General features: G+C 42.3%; 1 protein-coding gene across 1 annotated transcript in view; it reads right to left on the reverse strand.

Annotated features, from left to right (window-relative positions):
- Nucleotides 1-19,864, reverse strand: part of FH (fumarate hydratase) — a 70,087-nt gene extending 50,223 nt beyond the window's left edge. The window contains exons 1-2 of the mRNA XM_088474463.1: nucleotides 19,703-19,864; nucleotides 8,610-8,744 (exon numbers count right to left, since the gene is read on the reverse strand). Coding sequence (XP_088330589.1) covers nucleotides 8,610-8,744; nucleotides 19,703-19,801 — 234 coding nt within the window. The 5' untranslated portion in view covers nucleotides 19,802-19,864. The remainder of the gene's footprint in view (nucleotides 1-8,609; nucleotides 8,745-19,702) is intronic.
- Between the last annotated feature and the right edge of the window lie 3,463 nt (nucleotides 19,865-23,327).

Here is a 23,327-nt window from a genome sequence, read left to right on the forward strand (position 1 = left end):
TTCTGCTCCCCACCTATGCAAAATGCTATTTGTGAGGAGTGAGAGATTACCGGAAAGCAGTTTATCCCTAGAAACAACAGAAAAACAGGGACGTTGCTCAGGTTTCATTTCTGCTTTTGGGTGTCATACTATCCGCATTGGACACTCAATGAGAGAATTACTGGCTGGAGATAGTCCTCAGTTGATAGAGATAAAGATAAACAATATACTAACATAGATGATATCAGAATAATACGGTCCTGTTGTATTCAAATCCAATATATGTTTAATTGCTGCTGTTTGTCACATTCAAAATTGGATAATTGGTACATATAGGCGTTAATTGTATAATGTTCAGCATACCATAAATAGTCATGTAACACATAACTAATGGCCAAAAAGGCTCGACAATATATGTGGTATTCGATATATATCATTTATATGTGCACCAATATCATACTGGTGAGATCTATATATCCTAAAATAATCCCTTCCCAGGTAACATCTGAGTATTCAGCCCAAAAGAATAATAGTAACAAGTGGATGATCCACTTTATAACAATTAAATACCTATACAAGTGTGGAAAAACCTCTGATGCAAATCTGGAGTATTCTCACAAGAAAATATATACGTATATTATACGTCTTAATAGATTCAATACTGATAAATCATAAATAATATATAAATCACGATATTAAAGACGCGTGTTTGTATATCAAGATATATTCAATATTGATAGGTCATTTAAGTGAGGAAAGTAGATCTAAGGGTCTGAACTCTATAGTGATAAACACAACAATTGCGACATAGAATTCCATTAGTAAGTAACACATTGCATAACTGCCATTTACATGAGATAGAAACTATTTTGTTTATATTCTAAGGCAGAAAGTATGTATTAACTATAGAATTGATATCCCGATGCTGTCCTAATAATATAACCTATGTAGGGGTAATTAGTCGACTATGGTTTGCTAGAATCGGGACAGATATAGAGCGTATGCGTCCATCATAGCAGGGGCGCGCACAACCCAACAAAACAGATAAATCACAATGGATCAATAAACTCCCGAACGGGGTACAAACTAGTAGTGAGAGTGCTGCGCCGTATAGCCACAGGCATCCATCTGTCCCGTCCGTCCCCGATGCGCGTTTCGCTATTGAGGCTTGATCACGAGGGTGGTCACATGTGGCAAAATTCCTGTTAAATACAGGTGTATGTGTTTGACTGACCAATCAGTTCCGTGGATTTAGACTGACACATATGTAACTAATTAGTATGTCGGTTCACTAGAGGTTTAATATGGGAGCAACTTGTCAAACAATTAACCCTTACTAATACCGGAATACCCTGCCAGAAGCTATGCTGCAGATATTCATTCCCTAATATAGCAATCACAAAATGTGTACCAAAGATAAAATTGCAAATATGCATTCCTGGTATAAGATATAATGTATGCGATTAGGGATTGTAACGAAAGGAAGTGCACCTCATTGGTACATATCTAACATCATATTTAGCTGTTATAGTTATACACAAGCTAAACAATATCAAAACAGTATATGGAAAAGGCAATTTATTCGTAGCATCAATATGTAAGATTGGTTAAGAAACTTATCAATATGCTAGCGCTAATATATAAAAGGGTCAGTTGTGATATTGACCAACCATGATGGCAATTATAATGATAAGAAAATGTGATCCTTAAGTGACACCCACCCATCCCATAATATCACAGAGTCAGATAGCAAATATCCCTATCTAGGCTTCATGGGGAAGAAATAATAATCATAGTAATTCAAGGTCACTCACAACCTATAATATGTTCTTATTAATATATTTAATATTCAAATAGTGATCAACACTCAGTGTTAGTCAAATTTATAGTAACTGAAATAAAGCATCAAACATGCATATAGATATCAATAAGTGATTAAGGGTGCTCAATATGTGTTGTGTAAGTTGTTGTGTTATTTATATATTGTATGTGTGCAAAAAAAAGGGGGGAGGGGGAAAAAACCCAAAAAAACACAAATTGTTGTGAATAATAAATGCTAACCTATTTATACAGGTTAGGAATAATAATAATGATGATAATAAGTGTAATAGCAAATGTAAAGTATTCAAACCTTACTGATCATGTGCCTGTGATATACAAATATTACTTGTTCAAAAGTGAAAAGATTTTTTTATTAAATAAAAATAAATATAAAAATAATAATATAAATAAAATTAAATTTAAATTTGAATATAAAAATAAAAATAAATTATAATGTTTTTTTTCTCCAAATAAGAGGTACAGCTATGGGGACCACTTGTGCTCCCACATACGCCAATCTGTTTTTGGGGTGGTGGGAGCGGGAGGTGGTCTTCTCAGAAACCAATGAGAGATATACCCAGCATGTAGTACAATGGCTGAGATATATAGACGACATATTTGTCATCTGGGGGGGAGGTGAGTCAGCATTTTCAGACTTTATGGGAGTACTAAATACCAACAACCTCAATCTAAAATTCACATGGGAAATTAGTACAAAGACTATTACATTTTTGGACCTAACCATCAATAAAGAGATTGATGGGGAAATTACTACCACCATGTTCAGAAAATCAACAGCTACCAACAGTTTGTTACATGAACAAAGCTGTCATTTCCCACCTACAATCTCTAATATTCCTAAAGGAGAATTCCTCCGTTTAAGACGAAACTGCTCTAATGAATTGGAGTATTTTAAACAATGTGAGGCCCTAACACTGAGGCTGAAAAATAGAGGCTATAGCAACAGGACCATCAAAAAAGCCAAATATCAGGTCTCTCAAACCAACAGAGAAGCATTGGTGTTTCCAGAACCAAAAGAACAAGGAGGTGATAAGGAATTGAGATTTGTAGGAGATTTCTGTAGGGAGTGGAAGGAATTAAAGGGGATCCTACAGAAACATTGGCCGATTCTCTTATTAGATGCAGATCTGAGGACACACCTCAAAACAAATGTATCACTAAGTTGGAGATGAGCCAAAAATCTAGGGGATTACTTAACTCATAGTCATTTTGAACAAAACCCGTATAAGAAACCCATATTGGAAGGTACTTACCCCTGCGGAGGTTGCAAAGCCTGTAATTACATCAAATTAACTTCCACTATTCAAGATAGATATGGTAACCATATCTCTTTACGGGGCTTCTATAACTGTAATACAGTTGGAGTCATCTACTGCCTAACATGCGATTGTGGCTATATAGGCATGACTACAAGAGCCTTAAAAATCTGCATATTGGAACATGTAGGTAATATTAGGAATACACAATCTGATATAAGCAAAATGAAAAAAATTACCTCAGTGGCAAGGCACTTTGCACGACAACATAATAGTGACACTAAGTGCCTCAAAGCACTTTGTTTAGAGAAAGTGAAAATGGGGATAAGAGGTGGAGACTTCAGCTCAACCCTTCTTAAAAAAGAAACAGAATGGATATTTATATTGGGCACCCTCACACCGGATGGTCTGAACGAGTTTAACAGTTACTTAGCATTTTTATAGGTGCAACGTGGATACTATTGCATTCTTCTTCTTCCCTTTTCCTTTTTCCTCATTTTTCTTTGATCATGATGTATTTCAGATAGTTTGTATGAATCAATGGGATATTGTTAACCCATTATGTTCTTATCTATCAATATTCCATTATATATAAATTTATTTTGTTAAAATTCTATTATATTTGTTTCACGGGGTTTAACTTTGATCTTGTTTAGGATCATTCGTAAATTGATTACAAAATATTATTTATTTACTTACGCATTAATCCAAAATACTAGTTTAGGTTACACTTATCTTCTTATCTTGCATATATTTTATTTTCGTTTCTTGGACACCATATTAAAATAGCAAGAGTTTTTTTCACCCCCCTTTCCCCGATTTTTTGTTTTTTGGTTTTTGTTTTTGTGTTTGTTTTCATTTTTAATTTAATTCATTTTATTTTATTTTTATATTTATATTTATTTTTATTTTTATATTCAAATTTAATTTTATTTATATATTATTTTTTTTATATTTATTTTTATATTTATTATTATTTTTATTTTATATTTATTTAATAAAAAAATCTTTTCACTTTTGAACAAGTAATATTTGTATATCACAGGCACATGATCAGTAAGGTTTGAATACTTTACATTTGCTATTACACTTATTATCATCATTATTATTATTCCTAACCTGTATAAATAGGTTAGCATTTATTATTCACAACAATTAGTGTTTTTTTTTTGTTTTTTTCCCCCTCCCCCCTTTTTTTTGCACACATACAAAATATAAATAACACAACAACTTACACAACACATATTGAGCACCCTTAATCACTTATTGATATCTATATGCATGTTTGATGCTTTATTTCAGTTACTATAAATTTGACTAACACGGAGTGTTGATCACTATTTGAATATTAAATATATTAATAAGAACATATTATAGGTTGTGAGTGACCTTGAATTACTATGATTATTATTTCTTCCCCATGAAGCCTAGATAGGGATATTTGCTATCTGACTCTGTGATATTATGGGATGGGTGGGTGTCACTTAAGGATCACATTTTCTTATCATTATAATTGCCATCATGGTTGGTCAATATCACAACTGACCCTTTTATATATTAGCGCTAGCATATTGATAAGTTTCTTAACCAATCTTACATATTGATGCTACGAATAAATTGCCTTTTCCATATACTGATTTGATATTGTTTAGCTTGTGTATAACTATAACAGCTAAAAATGATGTTAGATATGTACCAATGAGGTGTACTTCCTTTCGTTACAATCCCTAATCGCATACATTATATCTTATACCAGGAATGCATATTTGCAATTTTATCTTTGGTACACATTTTGTGATTGCTATATTAGGGAATGAATATCTGCAGCATAGCTTCTGGCAAGGTATTCCGGTATTAGTAAGGGTTAATTGTTTGACAAGTTGCTCCCATATTAAACCTCTAGTGAACCGACATACTAATTAGTTACATATGTGTCAGTCTAAATCCACGGAACTGATTGGTCAGTCAAACACATACACCTGTATTTAACAGGAATTTTGCCACATGTGACCACCCTCGTGATCAAGCCTCAATAGCGAAATGCGCGTCGGGGACGGACGGGACAGATGGATGCCTGTGGCTATACGGCGCAGCACTCTCACTACTAGTTTGTACCCCGTTCGGGAGTTTATTGATCCATTGTGATTTATCTGTTTTGTTGGGTTGTGCGCGCCCCTGCTATGATGGACGCATACGCTCTATATCTGTCCCGATTCTAGCAAACCATAGTCGACTAATTACCCCTACATAGGTTATATTATTAGGACAGCATCGGGATATCAATTCTATAGTTAATACATTCTTTCTGCCTTAGAAACAATTTTGTTTATATTCTATCTCATGTAAATGGCAGTTATGCAATGTGTTACTTACTAATGGAATTCTATGTCGCAATTGTTGTGTTTATCACTATAGAGTTCAGACCCTTAGATCTACTTTCCTCACTTAAATGACCTATCAATATTGAATATATCTTGATATACAAACACGCGTCTTTAATATCGTGATTTATATATTATTTATGATTTATCAGTATTGAATCTATTAAGACGTATAATATACGTATATATTTTCTTGTGAGAATACTCCAGATTTGCATCAGAGGTTTTTCCACACTTGTATAGGTATTTAATTGTTATAAAGTGGATCATCCACTTGTTACAATTATTCTTTTGGGCTGAATACTCAGATGTTACCTGGGAAGGGATTATTTTAGGATATATAGATCTCACCAGTATGATATTGGTGCACATATAAATGATATATATCGAATACCACATATATTGTCGAGCCTTTTTGGCCATTTGTTATGTGTTACATGACTATTTATGGTATGCTGAACATTATACAATTAACGCCTATATGTACCAATTATCCAATTTTGAATGTGACAAACAGCAGCAATTAAACATATATTGGATTTGAATACAACAGGACCGTATTATTCTGATATCATCTATGTTAGTATATTGTTTATCTTTATCTCTATCAACTGAGGACTATCTCCAGCCAGTAATTCTCTCATTGAGTGTCCAATGCGGATAGTATGACACCCAAAAGCAGAAATGAAACCTGAGCAACGTCCCTGTTTTTCTGTTGTTTCTAGGGATAAACTGCTTTCCGGTAATCTCTCACTCCTCACAAATAGCATTTTGCATAGGTGGGGAGCAGAAGAATGAGGAATAGTAGTACTATATCCTGACTTTACTGATATTTCATGTTTTCTATGTCCTTATACTATTTAAATAATAGAGGGTTATAGTCGGCAATGGTCTTTTTGATGTGTTGAATTGATCGGAGACTGCTATTTAGAGTGTTATGAAGAGAGGAGATCTGAATTCAACACCAGGTGTATCTGAACATATGATTTCAAGGATACTCTGTGTTTTGATATTGCACAGTTCTAAAATTAATATCAGATACAGTTAATGTGTGTGGGTATATATATGTATATTCTTAAATCAAACATTTCACTTTAATTTAGATGGATTTATTAGTGATGTTATTACAGTGACATTTTCTTATTACTGTTAATTGCATTGTGTATATTTTTTATTTATTTTTTGTTTTGTTTTGTCTAATGTGTACACTTTGATGTTTTGTGGATACTCATCCGATGTTATGTGTGTCCATGTTTGATTTATTTCTTTATTTTCATGTATCTATTGATGTAGCTGAATATATGACATTTAGGATATTCTATGTATTAACATTGTACATTTCTAATACTAACACCAGATACATTTAATATATGTATGTAATAAATATATATATATATATATATATATATATATATATATCTATATATATATATATATATCCCATGATCTAATATTTCGCTTCAATTTAGATGGTTGCATAAGTGATGTTATCACAAGTGACACTTTCCTGTTATTATTATTTAGATTGTGCAGAATTTATTGTTTTGTCTGATGTGTACACTTTGATGTGTTGTGGATCCTCATCCGATGTTGTGTTTGTCCATGTTTGACTTACTTATCTATTTTTTAATATTATTAAAAGTTAAGATTTAATTATTTTTTACAGAAAGAGTGCTCACCAAACAGAGTTCTTTCCATTCTTTTTCTTTGACAAGCCAATACCTAACTCTAGTGAGCACCACCACTACCTTTATAAATGTGTTAAATTCCTTTTCCCTTATTACACTGAGGAATAGTGGTTATAAAACGTATTTAATTAATCACTCTTTGATTGCCTGTGCGTCTTCATTTCCCACTTTTCCCCTTCCCTGTAGCAGATAGTGAAGCATGTCTGGCACTCGAGAGCAGAGCCGTAACTAGATTTTTTTGGTGCTCTGTGCCAAAGAGAGCATTGGCGACTCCCCTCCATTTTTTAAATAGGAACATAAAATAGTGCACTTGAAAAAGGGCCATTGCCCCATGGGGAAGGGCCAGGGAAGAGATAGGGGAGGCCAGTAGGAGCTGGGGATAAAAGAAGAGCAAGCTACAAGTGCATGATAATAAACAGGAATATTGACAGGCCCAAACAGCGCCCCCTGCCCTGTCGAGCACTGTGCCATGGCACTGGTCACACTACCCTAGTTACGGCCCTGCTCGTGAGAATGCATTTCCCTTGCTCCAGAGACCAATGGTGGTGTGATCTACAGACATTTTTCATTGCTCATGGTGATTGGAGGCTTGTGTGTAGCTCCTAAGCCATGGAAACCCAATCCAAAAGCTTCCGACGGACAGTACTTGTGCAGTATTGCTTCCAGAGGTAGTTTGAAAGTAGGTAGTGCGTGTTGTAACCGAGGACAGACTATGTTTATCTCTACACGATTAAGTACTTTCTTGGTCCCATTCTGTGAGCGGTTGTGGTTGAGCTGCTCCTACAAGTTTCCCCTTCACAATAACAGCACTTGCAATTGCCCAGGGCAGCTCTAGCAGGGCACAAATATGACAAACTGACTAGTTGGAAAGGTGGCATCCTAGGACAGTGTCATATTGAAAGTCACTGAAATCTGCAATATGACCCATTCTATTGTTCATGTGTGACTCTTGAAGTGTGCATGGCTGTGTGCTTGCCTTTATACAGCTGTCAGTGATGGGTAACACACTAAATAATACTTTCAGACATATTGTGTTAAAAAAAAATAAAAAAAAAATCTGAAGGAAGTATTGATCGTGAAGCCCCCAAGGTGGCACTAAGCAACTGGGTATAAATAAGAGAGTTCTGCTTCCTTGGTCCTTGAGACAAGTCTATAGCCAAAATACTCACATTCCAAGGATAAGGACAGCACACAGGATTAGGGCACGGGAAGCCAACGCTATGCGTTTCTATGGGGGAGATGTAACAAAACTTCTAAAGAGGACAAGTTGCCCCTCGCAACCAATTAACTTCTACCTATCACTTATCAGGTATATTCTATAAAATGATAGGTATAATCTTATAAACATACGCACTCTTTGCATTCACCATCTGTTATCACCTTAGCTAACAGAGGAGCTTATTATTAGAGATCTAAAAATCCACCATAAATGTGATAAGTATACCTCATCATTAAGTACTTACCGGCATTCTTTCAGTGACACCTCCAATCCTGAAGTTCATTGTTGATCGAACAGTCTGAGCTCCATAATACTTGTCGTTAGGAACTTTCAGGTCTCCAAAAGTGTCAGATTCAATGCGATAAGAATCAGAGCTGGCCTGAAAGTAAATGAAAACAAATGTTTACAAAAATGTACAGCTGTTAGTTAGAAATAGTATGCACACTATAAATAAGGACAGTGGGCCTGATTCAGAGCTGAACGCTCTGACCATTGCGCTCGCTCTGAATCAGGGCCCTCCTACCTTTTTTTGGAGCGTCCTCATGGACGCTCGCTTAGCTGTGGGTTACCACCCACAGCTATAGCGAGCGTCCATGATGATGGTCGCGATGGTCTTGACCATCGGGCTTGCGACGGAGACCCTGCAGTAGGGTCTCGCTGCCGCAAGCCCTGGAGTGATTTTGGCTCTATCAGAGCCAAACTCACTCCCACTGACATCACTAGTGATGTCAGTGGGGCCGGCTTGAGACGGTAGGCGTTCCCATGGGAACGCCTCCGTCTGGCAGGCACGCCCCCGCTCACCAAAGGGGGCGTGCTGTCAATCAACATCGACAGCACGCCCCCTTTGGTGCGAGACCCGGAGCGATTGTGAGCCCGTCGCTCGCCGGGTCTCTCGCATGCGGCATGCGCAGAGGGGAACATCGACCGCGCTTGCGAGCGTCCTGCCGCTCGCAAGCGGATCTGAATGACCCCCAGTATTTCTCTACATAATTACACATGTATTTCCAATTATTTGCTTTGACAAAGTGAAATAAGTGGGATGCTGTAAAATATGGATATTAGAAATCCATTAGGCGTTCCATGCCCATTTAAAAGCATGAGGTTGCAGGTTAATGGTGCATACACACGGTCAGATTTTTCTTCAGATATGAACGATAACGTTTTTAAAAATCGTTCAATCGTTCATATCTGAAGGAAAATCTGACATTTCTGACAAGCCTGAACGATAGACAATGAACGATGCTCGTTCCCGATGGTCAGATAACGATATCTGACATCTGATGTGTTTGCAGTCAGACTTGGACGATTCCATTCATTTTAATGCAGTCAAAAATCGTTCAAATCTTTGGTAAAATCGCTCAAATCGTTCATCTGACAGATGTGACAAATCTGACCATGTGTATGCTCCATAAGTCATATTATACAGAGAGTTTTCTGTAACAAATAACTGTAGAAATGTCGCTCACTACAGTCATGTGATCCTTGCTGTCCGTGGATGTGCCACCATTTTGTCTCTCAACTCAGCACTAGTCCACTGTAAGTGATGAACAGAGCAATTGTGATTCCGTGCCCACATTGTGTGGCGATATGCCTCTATGTTATGCTCAATATGTCAGGGAGAGTGTTAAAATAAATTTGTCTCTATTGGCAATATTGCACTATGGCCCTCATTCAGAGGCGGTCGGAGGATGCAAACGGTCGCTCAGAAACTGGGCGGCCGCTTGCATCCTGACCGGCCGCCTCTGTTTCGGTCGTTAGGCTGTGGGTTTACACCCACAGCTCTAACGACCGCTAGGGTGATGGTCGCGATGGTCATAGACCATCGCGACCATCGGGGCTTACGACAAGACCCTAGGGCAGGGTCCCACTTGTCGTAAGCCCCGGAGAGCTTCTGGCTCTGTCAGAGCCGGAAGCTCTCCACTGACATCACTACTGATGTCAGTGGGGCCTCCCCCAAATGGCAGGCGTTCCCATGGGAACGCCTCCGTTTGGGCTGCCACCCCCCCGGCCTGCCTTCCAAACGGGGCGAGCTGTCAATCAACATAGACAGCTCGCCCCCTTTGGAAAGAGACCCGCTACGACCGGCGCTGTCGGTTGTAGCGGGTCTCACGCATGAGCACGAAGGAGCCGGCTCCCTCGTGCGCATGCGCACTGGACAAACATCGAGGCGGCCGTGCGGTCGTAGACCGTACGGCCGCCTCTGAATGAAGCCCTATGTCACTTGTCTTTTTGCTTTTTCAGAAATGAAGCATCGTTTTGAGAAAAAATATTATAGACCTGATGATAGTTTGAATTTTTCTTGACTGCATATACGAAGGAAGTTTAAACCCTGAATAAAGAATTGTCAATCTACCTTTTGAAGCAAAAGATTATTCTATGTAAGGACTTCCTCATTGTATTTTAAATGCATTTGCGCCACATATGGGAAATATTTTGTGTTTATATTGCTTTATAAAAGGTACTGTGAAGAATTTTCTATTTTCCTCTGAGGCTGCGTTGCGTTTGGTTGCGCAGTGATTATTTATTATTCTGCTATACAGACACTAGTAGTCAGCTCACAGTTCAAGGACCTGTCTGATATTTTGTACGGTCCTGTAATTCTTCAGTGAACTCTACACAGCTGACACCTGTCACGTAGTTGTGTGATGTGAGAACAGTCTGTGACATGAGGACAGGACTGGGACTCAGCTGCTGCTCTGGGAACAGTGTTATGACCTATGTATTTAAACATAATTAAGCAACGTTATAAACTACAATCGCTATCTTGCTATGCTTTAGACCCTCCAATGCATATGGCTACATCCATATTAGACTATTTATTATGCTCCCTGACTTGTCCCTCCTTACGTCCAAAGAAGTGGATCAGTGGAGATAACAGGCGCATTAATGCAGACCAAGCAAAGTAAAGGCATGTTGAGAAAAACAAAATGCCTAACACATCCTTAGTAATACCAACACACACAGCCCACATGTACTGCAAAAATCAATACCATAACAAGGCTATGCCAGTATGACATCTGGGACCTCATTTATTAACAGGTGATATTCTTGTTATCACTTGATACTAATCTTAAATAGTGCTCCAACCAATCAGCTCCTGTCATGTGTTTGAAAAAAAGAGAGTGGTAGGAGCTGAATGGTTGGAGCGCCAATTAAGATTAGTAACAAGTGATAACAAGAATATTACTCATTGATAAATGAGGCCCCTTTAATGGTGATACTATAATATGGAATAACAAAGTCTAATTACGGCAGGGCACCGATAATGGGAGATACCACATCTGCACTGTATCCGAAAAGGGGGCATGGTCTTGTGACATGACTGCCTTTCCATCACTCCGGGGGGCATACCCAGCACTCAGATATGCTGGGATGCCCCCAAGCTCTGCCCGCACTGTGAACAAATGCCATGCGCATGGCATCTATGCACCTGGTGAGGAGTGTTTATCCACTAATGTTCCCCCCTACTGGACACTACGGTTCGCTTACAGGGAGAGATAGAGTGGGAGACAGGGTGCTGAAACAGCCCAGCAGGAACGCTACAAGCACTGTCTGGTTCTATAGATCAGTAAGGTAACGCAGCTAAAGTTTAGAAGATATTTTGGGTGGGTAAGAATTCAAGTCAGGAATATATTTTACACAATTATCAGTAATAGCATATACACACACGCACATCCTTTCAAACAACACTATTGGTATTTTATGAGAGTACAAAATTGGACAGCAGAGGGACATTACTGAGTACATGCAGTGGAATATTTTCCTATAATGTACTGGTAAAGACTCACCTTAAAAATGTTAGGGGCAACTTGTAAAACCTTCAACAAGCTCTCGTCAAAAGTTATTTTAAATAATGCCCAAATTACGGCTACAGCACAGAATGACATAGTTGCATAGTTTTATACCTAATTGTGGAATATGGGCCCGATTCAGATTTGATAATAGAGTAAGATATAGAAAGAAACTGTGCATCTTGGTAAAACTATGTTGCACTGCAAGTGGGGAAGATTTAACATGTGCAGAGATTAAAGGCCCATACACAACGGACAATTTTAACGATTTGGACGATTCTGACGCATCGAAACAAATCGTTAAAATTGTCCAGTGTATATGCACAATATCTTGCATCGCGCGCTCCCTCGGAGTCGTCAGCCGCATCACCTGATCTTTTATACACGCGGCTAACAAACCCACGGAAGAGCTATGCAGTGGGGGCCGGCACATCGGGCACCGGATTACCCAGTGTATACGGACCGCCCAATAAGTCAGCCCATTGGCAGGGGGGTCGTGTGTCGCATCGCTGGGTACACAAGTTGTTTATTGTGTAGCCAGCTTAAGATTTGGAAGTGGCGTTTCCAAACAATCTAAATTGCAGTGTAAAAATAAAGCTGCCCAGCATGTGTGTGCTGCATGCAAAAGCAGCCAGTATTTACCCCACATACAATTTTTTTTTTAATGTATTTGCACCCCTTGCATTATGATTTGTCCAGGTACACAGATACTTGCTATATCTTTCTCTCAATCGGGCCCTATGTCCTATGTTTGAATAACTGCTCTCTACAACACTATTGACATTACATTTTTTCAAAACTGCACGACAGAAAAGCTTGAATCACAAAAGTCTCAATTTCTTCATGATCCCTCATATGATTTAGCACTTTCTAATATCTATCTATCTGCACTTTGTTTTATCAACACATTTAATGTCTTGTGCAACCTACATTGTTTTAACTGTTCACCAGGGCAAAGAACATTTGGTAAAAGTGTTGGATCTACAAAAATCGGAGGGGGTGGGATTGGGGTAATGATTAAAAAGCAAACCCACAAACAGGCAAGGATAGATTAAGGGGGTTTTCTATTTTTACATAACTTCATACAATTTGTATCAAATATATTGTTTTACCTTTCTGGCTTCTATTTCCTTTGCCAAGCTTTTAGATCAGGGATGGGGAACTTCTGGCCCAAGGGCCATATAAGGACCGCGGAATCATTTGGTTTGGCCCTCGGGATCTTTTTTCTGCTAGCCTCATCTGGTTAGCATGGTGACTAGAGGCACCCTGCAGGTAGAATCTATGCAGCAGTGCCACCTGGAGCGCCCCTAGGACACTGCAGACTGTCACCGCTGCCCTTACAGCTCCCCCGAGCATCCTCAGGATGCTCTGGGCATTGCTGTAATCACTGGAGATTGTAGCCCCACCCCTGGTAGATATATATATATATATAATCTATCAAAGCGGTCCTCTGCAAAAAAAAAAAAAAAGGTTCCCCACCCGTTTTAGATCAACTAGGGTTCTGTTTATTGTACGTGGATAGACAAGCGTAAACAATGCAGAAAGCAAAGAATGTGTCAAATACAAAAAGATGTTCTGTAGCACAGTGTAGCCCAAGAACAAATATACCAAAAAAAAATATCACACAGATCCCATCAGTTATGGACTGTAAAGTAATACAATTAAGACAATGGTCCTTATTCAGAGGTGGACGCTAATGCATGCGTAGCTGCGACTTTGAGAAGCAGCAGTGGGGCTAATATGCAAATGATTGTTACAGCATTCTCCTGTGTACTAGCGTATAACGGACTGAGCAAGCTCTGAGACGCCCACTTTACAGCACTTTTCGCACATGCGCAGCAGCAAATAATCGCTCAACTCCGCAAACATCGGCATTACGTCCACCTCAGAATCAGGCCCAATGTGTCAGTATTATAAGGGGCAGATTCAATTAAATGCGAGGTCCCATTTCATGCTTTTTGGACTGTGGGAGGAAACCCACAAAACCATAACAATACAAACTCCAGAAAGACAGATTAAGATATCCGGTTACAGCAGGTAAAGCTGTCTTTTTTCCATCTGCACTTGCTTTCATAATATGTCCCATATATTATATAATGATACGAGCAGTAAAATATAGTATACAGTGTACGTCAGGCTGGAAATTTAGAGCATTTTATTATTACCATTAGTAAATCTTGTACAATAGTATAGGCATCTCCAGCTGCTGTCTCACACCAGTATAATAGCTGCCATACACTTCTGTGCAAATGGGGACAGTCTTGGGGTATATTTACTTTGCACCTAATATTAGTGCCGCTTTACAGTTTTATGTTAAACCTACTGAAAAGTGGCGGCTTTTGTTAAGTATAACCCCTTGGCATTGACAGGCTATTTCTTCAACTGGGCCTTACTAAGCGAGAGAGAAGTGGCAGGTACATGCTAATAACAAAGGTTTAAATAAAATATACTGCATTAAATTGTACTAAATATTGCTTTAAGGCATATGTGTCTTCCAATAAAGAAGCAAAAGGATAGCAGCAATAGCACAGAGTATAATACAGTATACACTGTTCAGAAATAAATACAGCATAGGTCTGATGCAGAGCTGTTTGTAACACAAGTATTATCTGTCCATTTTGCAAAGTACACTCTATAAAAGTGTTTCACAGGCAAAGCCCGGCACATTTCGCCATGTGTGTACTTCTGCAGCACATGCACTTGGCTTACATTTAAAGGGCATATTTAGCTAGCCACAATAAGCGGAAAAGTTTTGCTGATGACGACATTTCGCCAGGCGAAAACTTATCCCCGTATTCAATTCCAAAGACCTTTTCGCCTACGCGGAAGGTCAATGCATTGGTATAGGAGAAAAAGATTTGCCTATGAAAGCAGGCAGAAAAAAGTGCAGAATTGCGGTTTTGGGGTGCAAAGGTGGGGAAACCACCCTGCACCCTTGGGACAGGCCCCCAAAGGTTAACTGTCAAAAAAAAAAAAAGGATTTAAAGAACACCTCAAAAAAGACTTTGAAAAAGGCATCAAAAAAGTACAAAGTTGGGGTACAAACTTAAAAACTAGCGAAATAAGCTTTTGGGGGGTCTGCAAGTATGGGGAAGGTGATTTTTTTTATTGCAGGTGCTTGATGAAGGTGCGTTTTTAAAGTTGTTTTAAAACTTCACTTTTGCAATTTTTAACCATGCTTGCACCCATTTTCATGTACCCCAAATTTGCTGGGACTACTTATTTTCTCCCCAAATAACTGCTATTCTTCACCACTTGTGCAAAGACGCCAATTAGCAGCTATTGAGAGCATTTAAGTACCCCAAATAGCTTCAGTAGGACTAATAGTGGCATCTACATGGATCCCCAATGTTAGTGCATCTTTTGGGGGGTGACAGGCTGGTTTCCCAAATCTGACAGCATTTTCTCCCCTATTTGAGTTTCAACGGTTCCCGATTTCGCGTCCTTTGGAATTGCATAGGGTGAAAAGCGGGGCCGCGCACGAAAAGTTTTCACCTCCAAAACACGCGAAGTCGGCAGGCGAAACCTTCCCAACTTTTCAAGGGTAATTGAATATGCCCCTAAGTCATAAAACAAAGTTCATAAGTAAGTCTATTGCAGAAATTCTACCCAACTTGTAATGATGATGATAATGCCAAGAGGGACCAATTCATACACAAATGTTACTGAACTAGCCCAACTAAAGGTAAATAATCCCCCGTTTGCTGTAACCTTTTTATATATAAATAATTTTTTTAACATTTGAGCTGCAATTTTTCCCTATGCATATCATGTACTTTTTTATATCCCTTTTTTAAGAGATGTATTTTCGTATTTATATCATGTACTATTTATACACTCTTGCCATTTTTAAATATATTTTAACGTAGTGATTTTACATACTTATTACTCATATGTAGTATATATTTATTCCATGATGCATAATGAGCACTTTAAATTGGATATTTAATCTTCAAAACCATCTTCTATTTTGACCCATCGTAAGTCTTTTGTTTCCCCTTATATAGGCATAAATAAATTGGTCCCCAAGATAACAGATATAAAGAAAGAGAGCCTGGTCCTCGAGAAGACATCAGGAATGGTGTCAGTGGAATATTGACACGATTTCCGGTCCTCTGTTTCCCACCGCATAGAAACCAAAGATAGGTTACCTAGGCAACGAGTATACAAAGGAAGTGAGGTAGTGGGGTCACGACCACTTCTGGCAAAAAGGAAAGACGGAAGATTGAAGTCCCCTCCCTTCTTCGTGCCACCAATGACTCTGAAAGACGGTGGAGACGGCCATAGATGGGGCAGCATTGGGGACGCATGGACTGCACATGCACATTCGCCATAACCGGGGAGCGTTCCGGCGGATCCCTTCGCCGGCTAATAATGCACAGTGTAGCCCAGAGGCTACAGCAGCTAATGTCATCTCAGGATGGCGTAATTTGTACAGCAAGATAAAAAGAGCAGCTTTCTGCCTGGCACTGGCTCCACCCCCTTTAGCCCAGCGTCCACTGTAGCAGGTCTGACGTGACCTGCTGCTCTCAGACACCGGCACATGAGCAGTGCAAAGCAGACATATTGGGCACCAGATATGTCTGTCTTCTCACTGCTTACAGGGATCACGGAGGGGCCAGGTACCGCAAAAAGATGCCGGACAGGTAAGTGCACATTAATTGCTACAAATCATCACTATATATCGCATCGATGTGACGCGATATATAGTGATATTTTTCAGTAGCCACTTCATGTACTACATGAATAGACCCCAATGTCAGGTTAACAAAAACTTGTGTTAACACCTTTAAGTTGGCAGTACGATGGGTAACAATATATGTATTTGTCATCTTGTCAGTCTGTCTACAACATTATAGTAATTAACAAAAAGCTTGAAGTTATTCTACCTAAAATATTTGAACACTTCAGGAATCCAATAAAACCTATTATAATGACTAAATACAATAAATGTTAGAAACAAATCTGTGAGCTCCATTTAAGGAGAACCCTTTTAGCACTCGCTAAAAGGGTTAATATCCTATATTCAGTATTTAACAATCAGCAGTTAGCTTACCGTTGATTGTCAGTGGATCGCTTACACCATCTATAGATGGAGTTAGCAATATGACTCCCATTGTTGGCAATTGGGACCCAGCAAAGGCCTTTCCAGCTTTGCCAAGTCCACGTTGAGTGAAAGTGTAAATCGCAGCAGCCCGTCGCCCACGCACATTACTCAGCAGCCCGTCGCCCACGCACATTACTCAGCAGCCCGTCGCCCACGCACATTACTCAGCAGCCCGTCGCCCATTACTCAGCAGCCCGTCGCCCATTACTCAGCAGCCCGTCGCCCATTACTCAGCAGCCCGTCGCCCATTACTCAGCAGCCCGTCGCCCATTACTCAGCAGCCCGTCGCCCATTACTCAGCAGCCCGTCGCCCATTACTCAGCAGCCCGTCGCCCATGCACATTACTCAGCAGCCCGTCCCCCATGCACATTACTCAGCAGCCCGTCGCCCACGCACATTACTCAGCAGCCCGTCGCACATTACTCAGCAGCCCGTCGCACATTACTCAGCAGCCCGTCGCCCATGCACATTACTCAGCAGCCCGTCGCCCATGCACATTACTCAGCAGCCCGTCGCCCATTACTCAGCAGCCCGTCGCACATGCACATTACTCAGCAGTCCGTCGCACATTACTCAGCAGCCCGTCGCACATTACTCAGCAGCCCGTCACACATTACTCATCAGCCCTTCGCCCATGCACATTACTCAGCAGCCCGTCGCCCATGCACATTACTCAGCAGCCCGTCGCCCATGCACATACTCAGCAGCCCGTCGCACATTACTCAGCAGCCCGTCGCACATTACTCAGCAGCCCGTCGCACATTACTCAGCAACCCGTCGCACATGCTCATTACTCAGCAGCCCGTCACTGGCAGGGGTCGGCTGCAAGCAACAAAACGGAGAACACAGCATAAGACACTAGTGCACGCAGGGGGTCTGAATACCTAGAGACCCCCCGACCAATCGATGTCCCTCTACACTCACTGACCACAGTGGGGGGTGGAGCCAATACAACAAATCCCATTCCCATACAACCGCAAATCGCATCATAATTATGTAAGGTGCCCAGCCCCATTATCAACCTGCTGCTACATCAAAAGTGTAAGTATGTATGTGGACTATTTTAGTGTGTACGTAAGTGTATATATGTTAGCATGTATATATGCATGTGTTAGGTTAGCGTATATATACACACTAACTGGCCCCCACTTACCAACTAAGCATAACCCTTTTAGTGCCCGCTAAAGGGGTTATGTCCTCATTTCTTCATTTAACAAACAGCGGTAATCTTTTAGATGGCGAGAGCGATGCAGTCCCCATTTTTAGATGGCGAGAGCGATGCAGTCCCCATTGCCTGGGACTCGGCACTGCCCTTCCGGCTTCAGCAAAGCCTTCCAGGCACTGGCGAGTCCCTGTGTCATGCACAAGCACAGACAGACAGTCGTGCATGCGCATAACACCGGAGCCCCATCGCTGGCAGCATTAGGCTGCCAACAGCCCAGTGGGGGACCTCGCCGAGAATTTCACTGGCCCTCGCCGGAGGGGTAAGTATTGGTAAATACCAGTGAATTTTTCATTTGTATCACAGTGATACTAATGATTCAACTGGTGTTTACCATCGTTTTTAAATGGGGGCCTATATACTTAAAATTCTGCGTTTGCCCCTGTAGGAAGAGGACAATGTAGGGCCTGAAGTATTGCTGTGATAAAAGTAATACACCACCTATAATAAGCATCGTTGTTAAATGGAGACCTAAACGTCAAGCAAGCTTAGAAGATGAAGTGTGTAATACTCTACTGAAACCAGCCCTCAGATCTGATTCAACTAAGTACCCAGGACTTAATGATAATGACTACAGATGTGTTCTTCTACCCAGCTTGCTCTCACACACTGCTGGCAGGGGAGGCATGCCCGGTGCTCACACACACTGCTGGCAGGGGAGGCATGCCCGGTGCTCACACACACTGCTGGCAGGGCAGGCATGCCCGGTGCTCACACACACTGCTGGCAGGGCAGGCATGCCCGGTGCTCACACACACTGCTAGCAGGGCAGGCATGCCCGGTACTCACACACACTGCTGGCAGGGCAGGCATGCCCGGCGCTCTCACACACTGCTAGCAGGGCAGGCATGCCCGGCACCCTCACACACTGCTGGCAGGGGAGGCATGCCCGGGGCTCACACACACTGCTGGCAGGGGAGGCATACCCGGTGCTCACACACACTGCTGGCAGGGGAGGCATACCCGGTGCTCACACACACTGCTGGCAGGGGAGGCATACCTGGTGCTCACACACACTGTTGGCAGAGGAGGCATGCCCGGTGCTCACACACTGCTGACAGGGGAGGCATGCCCGGTGCTCACACACACTGCTGGCAGGGGTGCATGCGCGATGCTCTCACACACTGCTGGCAGTGGAGGCATGTCCGGCGCTCTCAGCAGGGAAGGTGACCTTAGCCCTGACACCACGGAGGACACACAACCATGCGCCACTTACCATCCTGACGTGTCTGAGAGCTGGCGTCTGTATAAGCAATTGCCTGTTATTAGCGGCGTGCAGCCTGAACAACTGCAGGAGTCTGAGAGAGCGATACATGGTGCAATGCACAGAGCTGACGTCCAAACAGTGTGAGTGATCCCGCCCTCATCAGGCACAGCAGCCAATTGCCGATACAGGCGCCAGGAGGATCGTGTCAGTCTCCCTGACACGATCCTCCTGGCGCCTGTATCGGCAATTGGCTGCTGTGCCTGATGAGGGCGGGATCACTCACACTAATCGATCAGGAATGGATCAATCAACGACACCAGCTAATGATCTGTCTGTAGTGTAGGGGGCGAGGCCACTTGCTTACCTGTATGTAACATATACCCAGGGCCGTAACTAGGGTGGTGTGACCAGTGCGATGACACAAGGTACTGCAGGGCAGGGGGCGCTGTTTGGGTCTGTTAAGTTTCTTGTTTATTATCATTCTCACTTGTAGCTTCATCTTCTTTTATCCCCAGCATGTCCTGGCTGCCCCAGGAGTACCCCTATCTTCCCTGGTCATTCCCCATGAAGCCATGGCCCTTTTTCAAGGGGCACTATCCTATTTCCCTATTTAAAAAATGGAGGGGGGTAATGCTCTCTTTGGCAAAGGGCACCAAAAAGTCTAGTATTCCGAAAAACCGCTGATTGCTGCTTATCAACCATGTCCCATTGATCATGGAGCATACAGTGCTTTAATTCCTCCCTAATGTGCCTGTTATTATTTACTTATGGCAATATCCCGGACTGGGACTGATGTATGAAGCAGTCCGCTTATTACTCCATTTACCAATGTAACCTCAATAAGATAAGACGTGTTAAATATGGGGGAGCACAGCATTTCTGCATATTCAAGTATCACTTAGGTTTGCTACTGTACTTGTTACTTGGGGATGATACATTTGATTAGAGATGGCTAATGAGTGAATGTCTCGACACAATGACTCATATCAATTAGATGATCTAATGATTCAAGTCACTCAAAGTTTGGTGTGTCGAGACACCCACCTCAGTCAGAGTCAGTCTCCCCCAGGTCAGGATCACACAAGATTATATCACTCAGTGTGATTATGAGTTGGCATTCCTGGTGACAACCCCCTGGGAGGGATCAGTGAATGATTCTGCTCAGGGCTGCTGCTGTGATACTCGAGACAGACTCATTGCCAGTGCAGAGTCTGTCTCGAGTGTCACAGTAGCAGCCCTGATCAGAATCAGTTCAGTGACACTCGAGGGGGCAGGGCTGCTGCTGTGTAGGGATGGGAATCATTTGATGTTTCATCGTAAACATCGGTCAGATGGTTTCGATGTTCGATGTTTAACCCTGCAATGTTTAGCAGCCAATGTTTCATTACCATCGCTAGATTTCTCCCCCGATGTTTTTCCCTACTTTTCCAATGTTTTTTTTTTTTTTTTTGTGACAATGTGTGGTGCAAGACTGCTTTGGGCTGCCAGCTGACTCTCTCGTTTTTTAGTCAATTGCAAAGTAAGATAAGAGTGTTCAAAACACACTGACAGGGTTACTACTGGTGGGTGTTGTGGCTGACAGAGTGAAAGACACTCTGATTAACCAATTAGCAGCAGCACATAGGACAGTCCCACCCCTGGCTCACTGTCACTGGTGCTGCTTTCAGTGAATACTGATTGTGTGCTGGGGTGTCTGGCTGCTGCAGCTATTGGCAATATGGTAAGCAGCAGATAGATGATTAAAGTTTCATAATAATAATGTTTTGGATTCAATGTAAAAAACATCAGTACTTCCAATGTTTTGTTTCGATGTCCCATCCCTACTGCTGTGGCACTGGAGGGGGCAGGGCGCCCCCCTCCCCAGCGCCGCAAAGCTTTTTTCTCCGGGAAGGGGGCGTGGCCATGCCTCCCGCAATTAGGCCACGCCCCCTGTTACCCGGACCCGCCACGGCTCTTGGCAGGCCTGCATCTGATGGGATAACTCTGCTGCGGAGACTGAGGCAGGTGTAATATATACGTAATGACCACCACCTAGTGGGTTAATGGAGAACTGCAGCTGGTGTAATCAGTAAAACACCTGCATTTCGATTCTGGTCAGTGGTGTTCTTGGATGAAGCCGGGTCTGCAGTAAATGGCAGCAGAAGTATCTAGTAGTTGCGTCAAACAACCTGACCTGGCTGGGATGCGCCATACATGGCCCTGCATTGCCCGGCTGAAGTTAACTTCTTGTTCGGCCAACTTCTTATTCACTTCTTGTTCATGTCATTCAGAACATATTAGACTAAAACAATTAAATCAAGTTGAATAACAAATTTAATATTGTATAACCAAAAAAGCGTATCCCTTACACAAATTTCAATTGGATTTAACACAGGATTATGGCGCTGGGGAGACGCAGGATGATGGCATTGGGAAGACACAGAAGGATGGTGCTGGAGAAAAGCAGGGGGATGGGCTGGAGCATGGCCGGATGTGAATAAGGTGCACTCTAGACCAAAATGGGGTTGTGGCCTAATTACCATAGGCCATGCCCCCTAAGTGACGTTATTTGGGGGCGTGCCCACATGGCACACCTCCCGTGTAACGTCAGGCTAGGGGAGAGCCCAGCACTCCGTCACTAGCTGGGTTTCCCCCGGCCCCCTCCTGTCACTGAATGGATGCAGCGCACAGCATTCATTCAGCCACTCAGGGTACGGCACTGCTGCACAGCTGCGGCGGGGGGGTGCCCAACCTCCCTATTTGACCACCCATGGTACACTTCGGCTGAAATCAGGATGTTGGAAGGGGTGCTCCCTCTATGGGGTGACTCCTCTGTTCGACCGCTCTGAATCAGGGCCCTCCTACCTAAAAATGGAGCGGCCTCCTGGCCGCTCGCATAGCTGTGGGTGACCACCCACAGCTTATGCGAGCGGCCAAAAAGATGGTCGCGATGGTCAAGACCATCGCGACCATCGGGCTTGCGACGAGACCCTGCGGTAGGGTCTCGCTGCCGCAAGCCCAGGAGTGCTTTTGGCTCTATCAGAGCCAAAAGCACTCCCACTGACATCACCATGGGAACGCCTCCATCTGTCAGTCACCATCGACAGCACGCCCCCTTTGGTGCGAGACCCATAGCGACAGCTTGGGTCTCGCACATGCGCACGACGGAGCTCCCTCCGTCGTGCACATGCTCATTAGGGCACCATCGCTCGCTCGCGGGTCTGAATTAGGCCCAGAGTTTGGGAACCTATGATAGTATCTTTATGTATTGTATCGATTTTACCTATCCAGGTTTGTTTGTTTCTCTAATATTTGATATTTATGTACATATTCAATTGGCATGAGAATAGTAAAAATTCCCCCCTCCCAGTAATGGGCGCTGGGAGAAGTACATCTCCCAGCAGCCCTTGCTCCTCCCACCAGCCCCCAGAGCCTCCCAGCAGCCACTTCCCCAGTGACAAGATGGAGGAGAGGCCACCGGGAGCCACGGAGACCCCGGGGCAGATAAGTGTCATTTTATCTTATTTTTTATGTGGCACAGGGTTTTCAGAGCTGAAAACCCTGTGACCACTTTTTTTATTGGACACTGTGGGTATCGGGAGTGCGCATAACTGCAGTAATCCAAAATTGGGCATAGGGGGCACAAGGTTTTTTA

The sequence above is a fragment of the Taudactylus pleione genome, unplaced genomic scaffold (assembly GCF_031769625.1).
Source record: "Taudactylus pleione unplaced genomic scaffold, aTauple2 ptg000154l, whole genome shotgun sequence".
In the NCBI taxonomy this organism is placed as follows: Eukaryota; Metazoa; Chordata; class Amphibia; order Anura; family Myobatrachidae; genus Taudactylus; species Taudactylus pleione.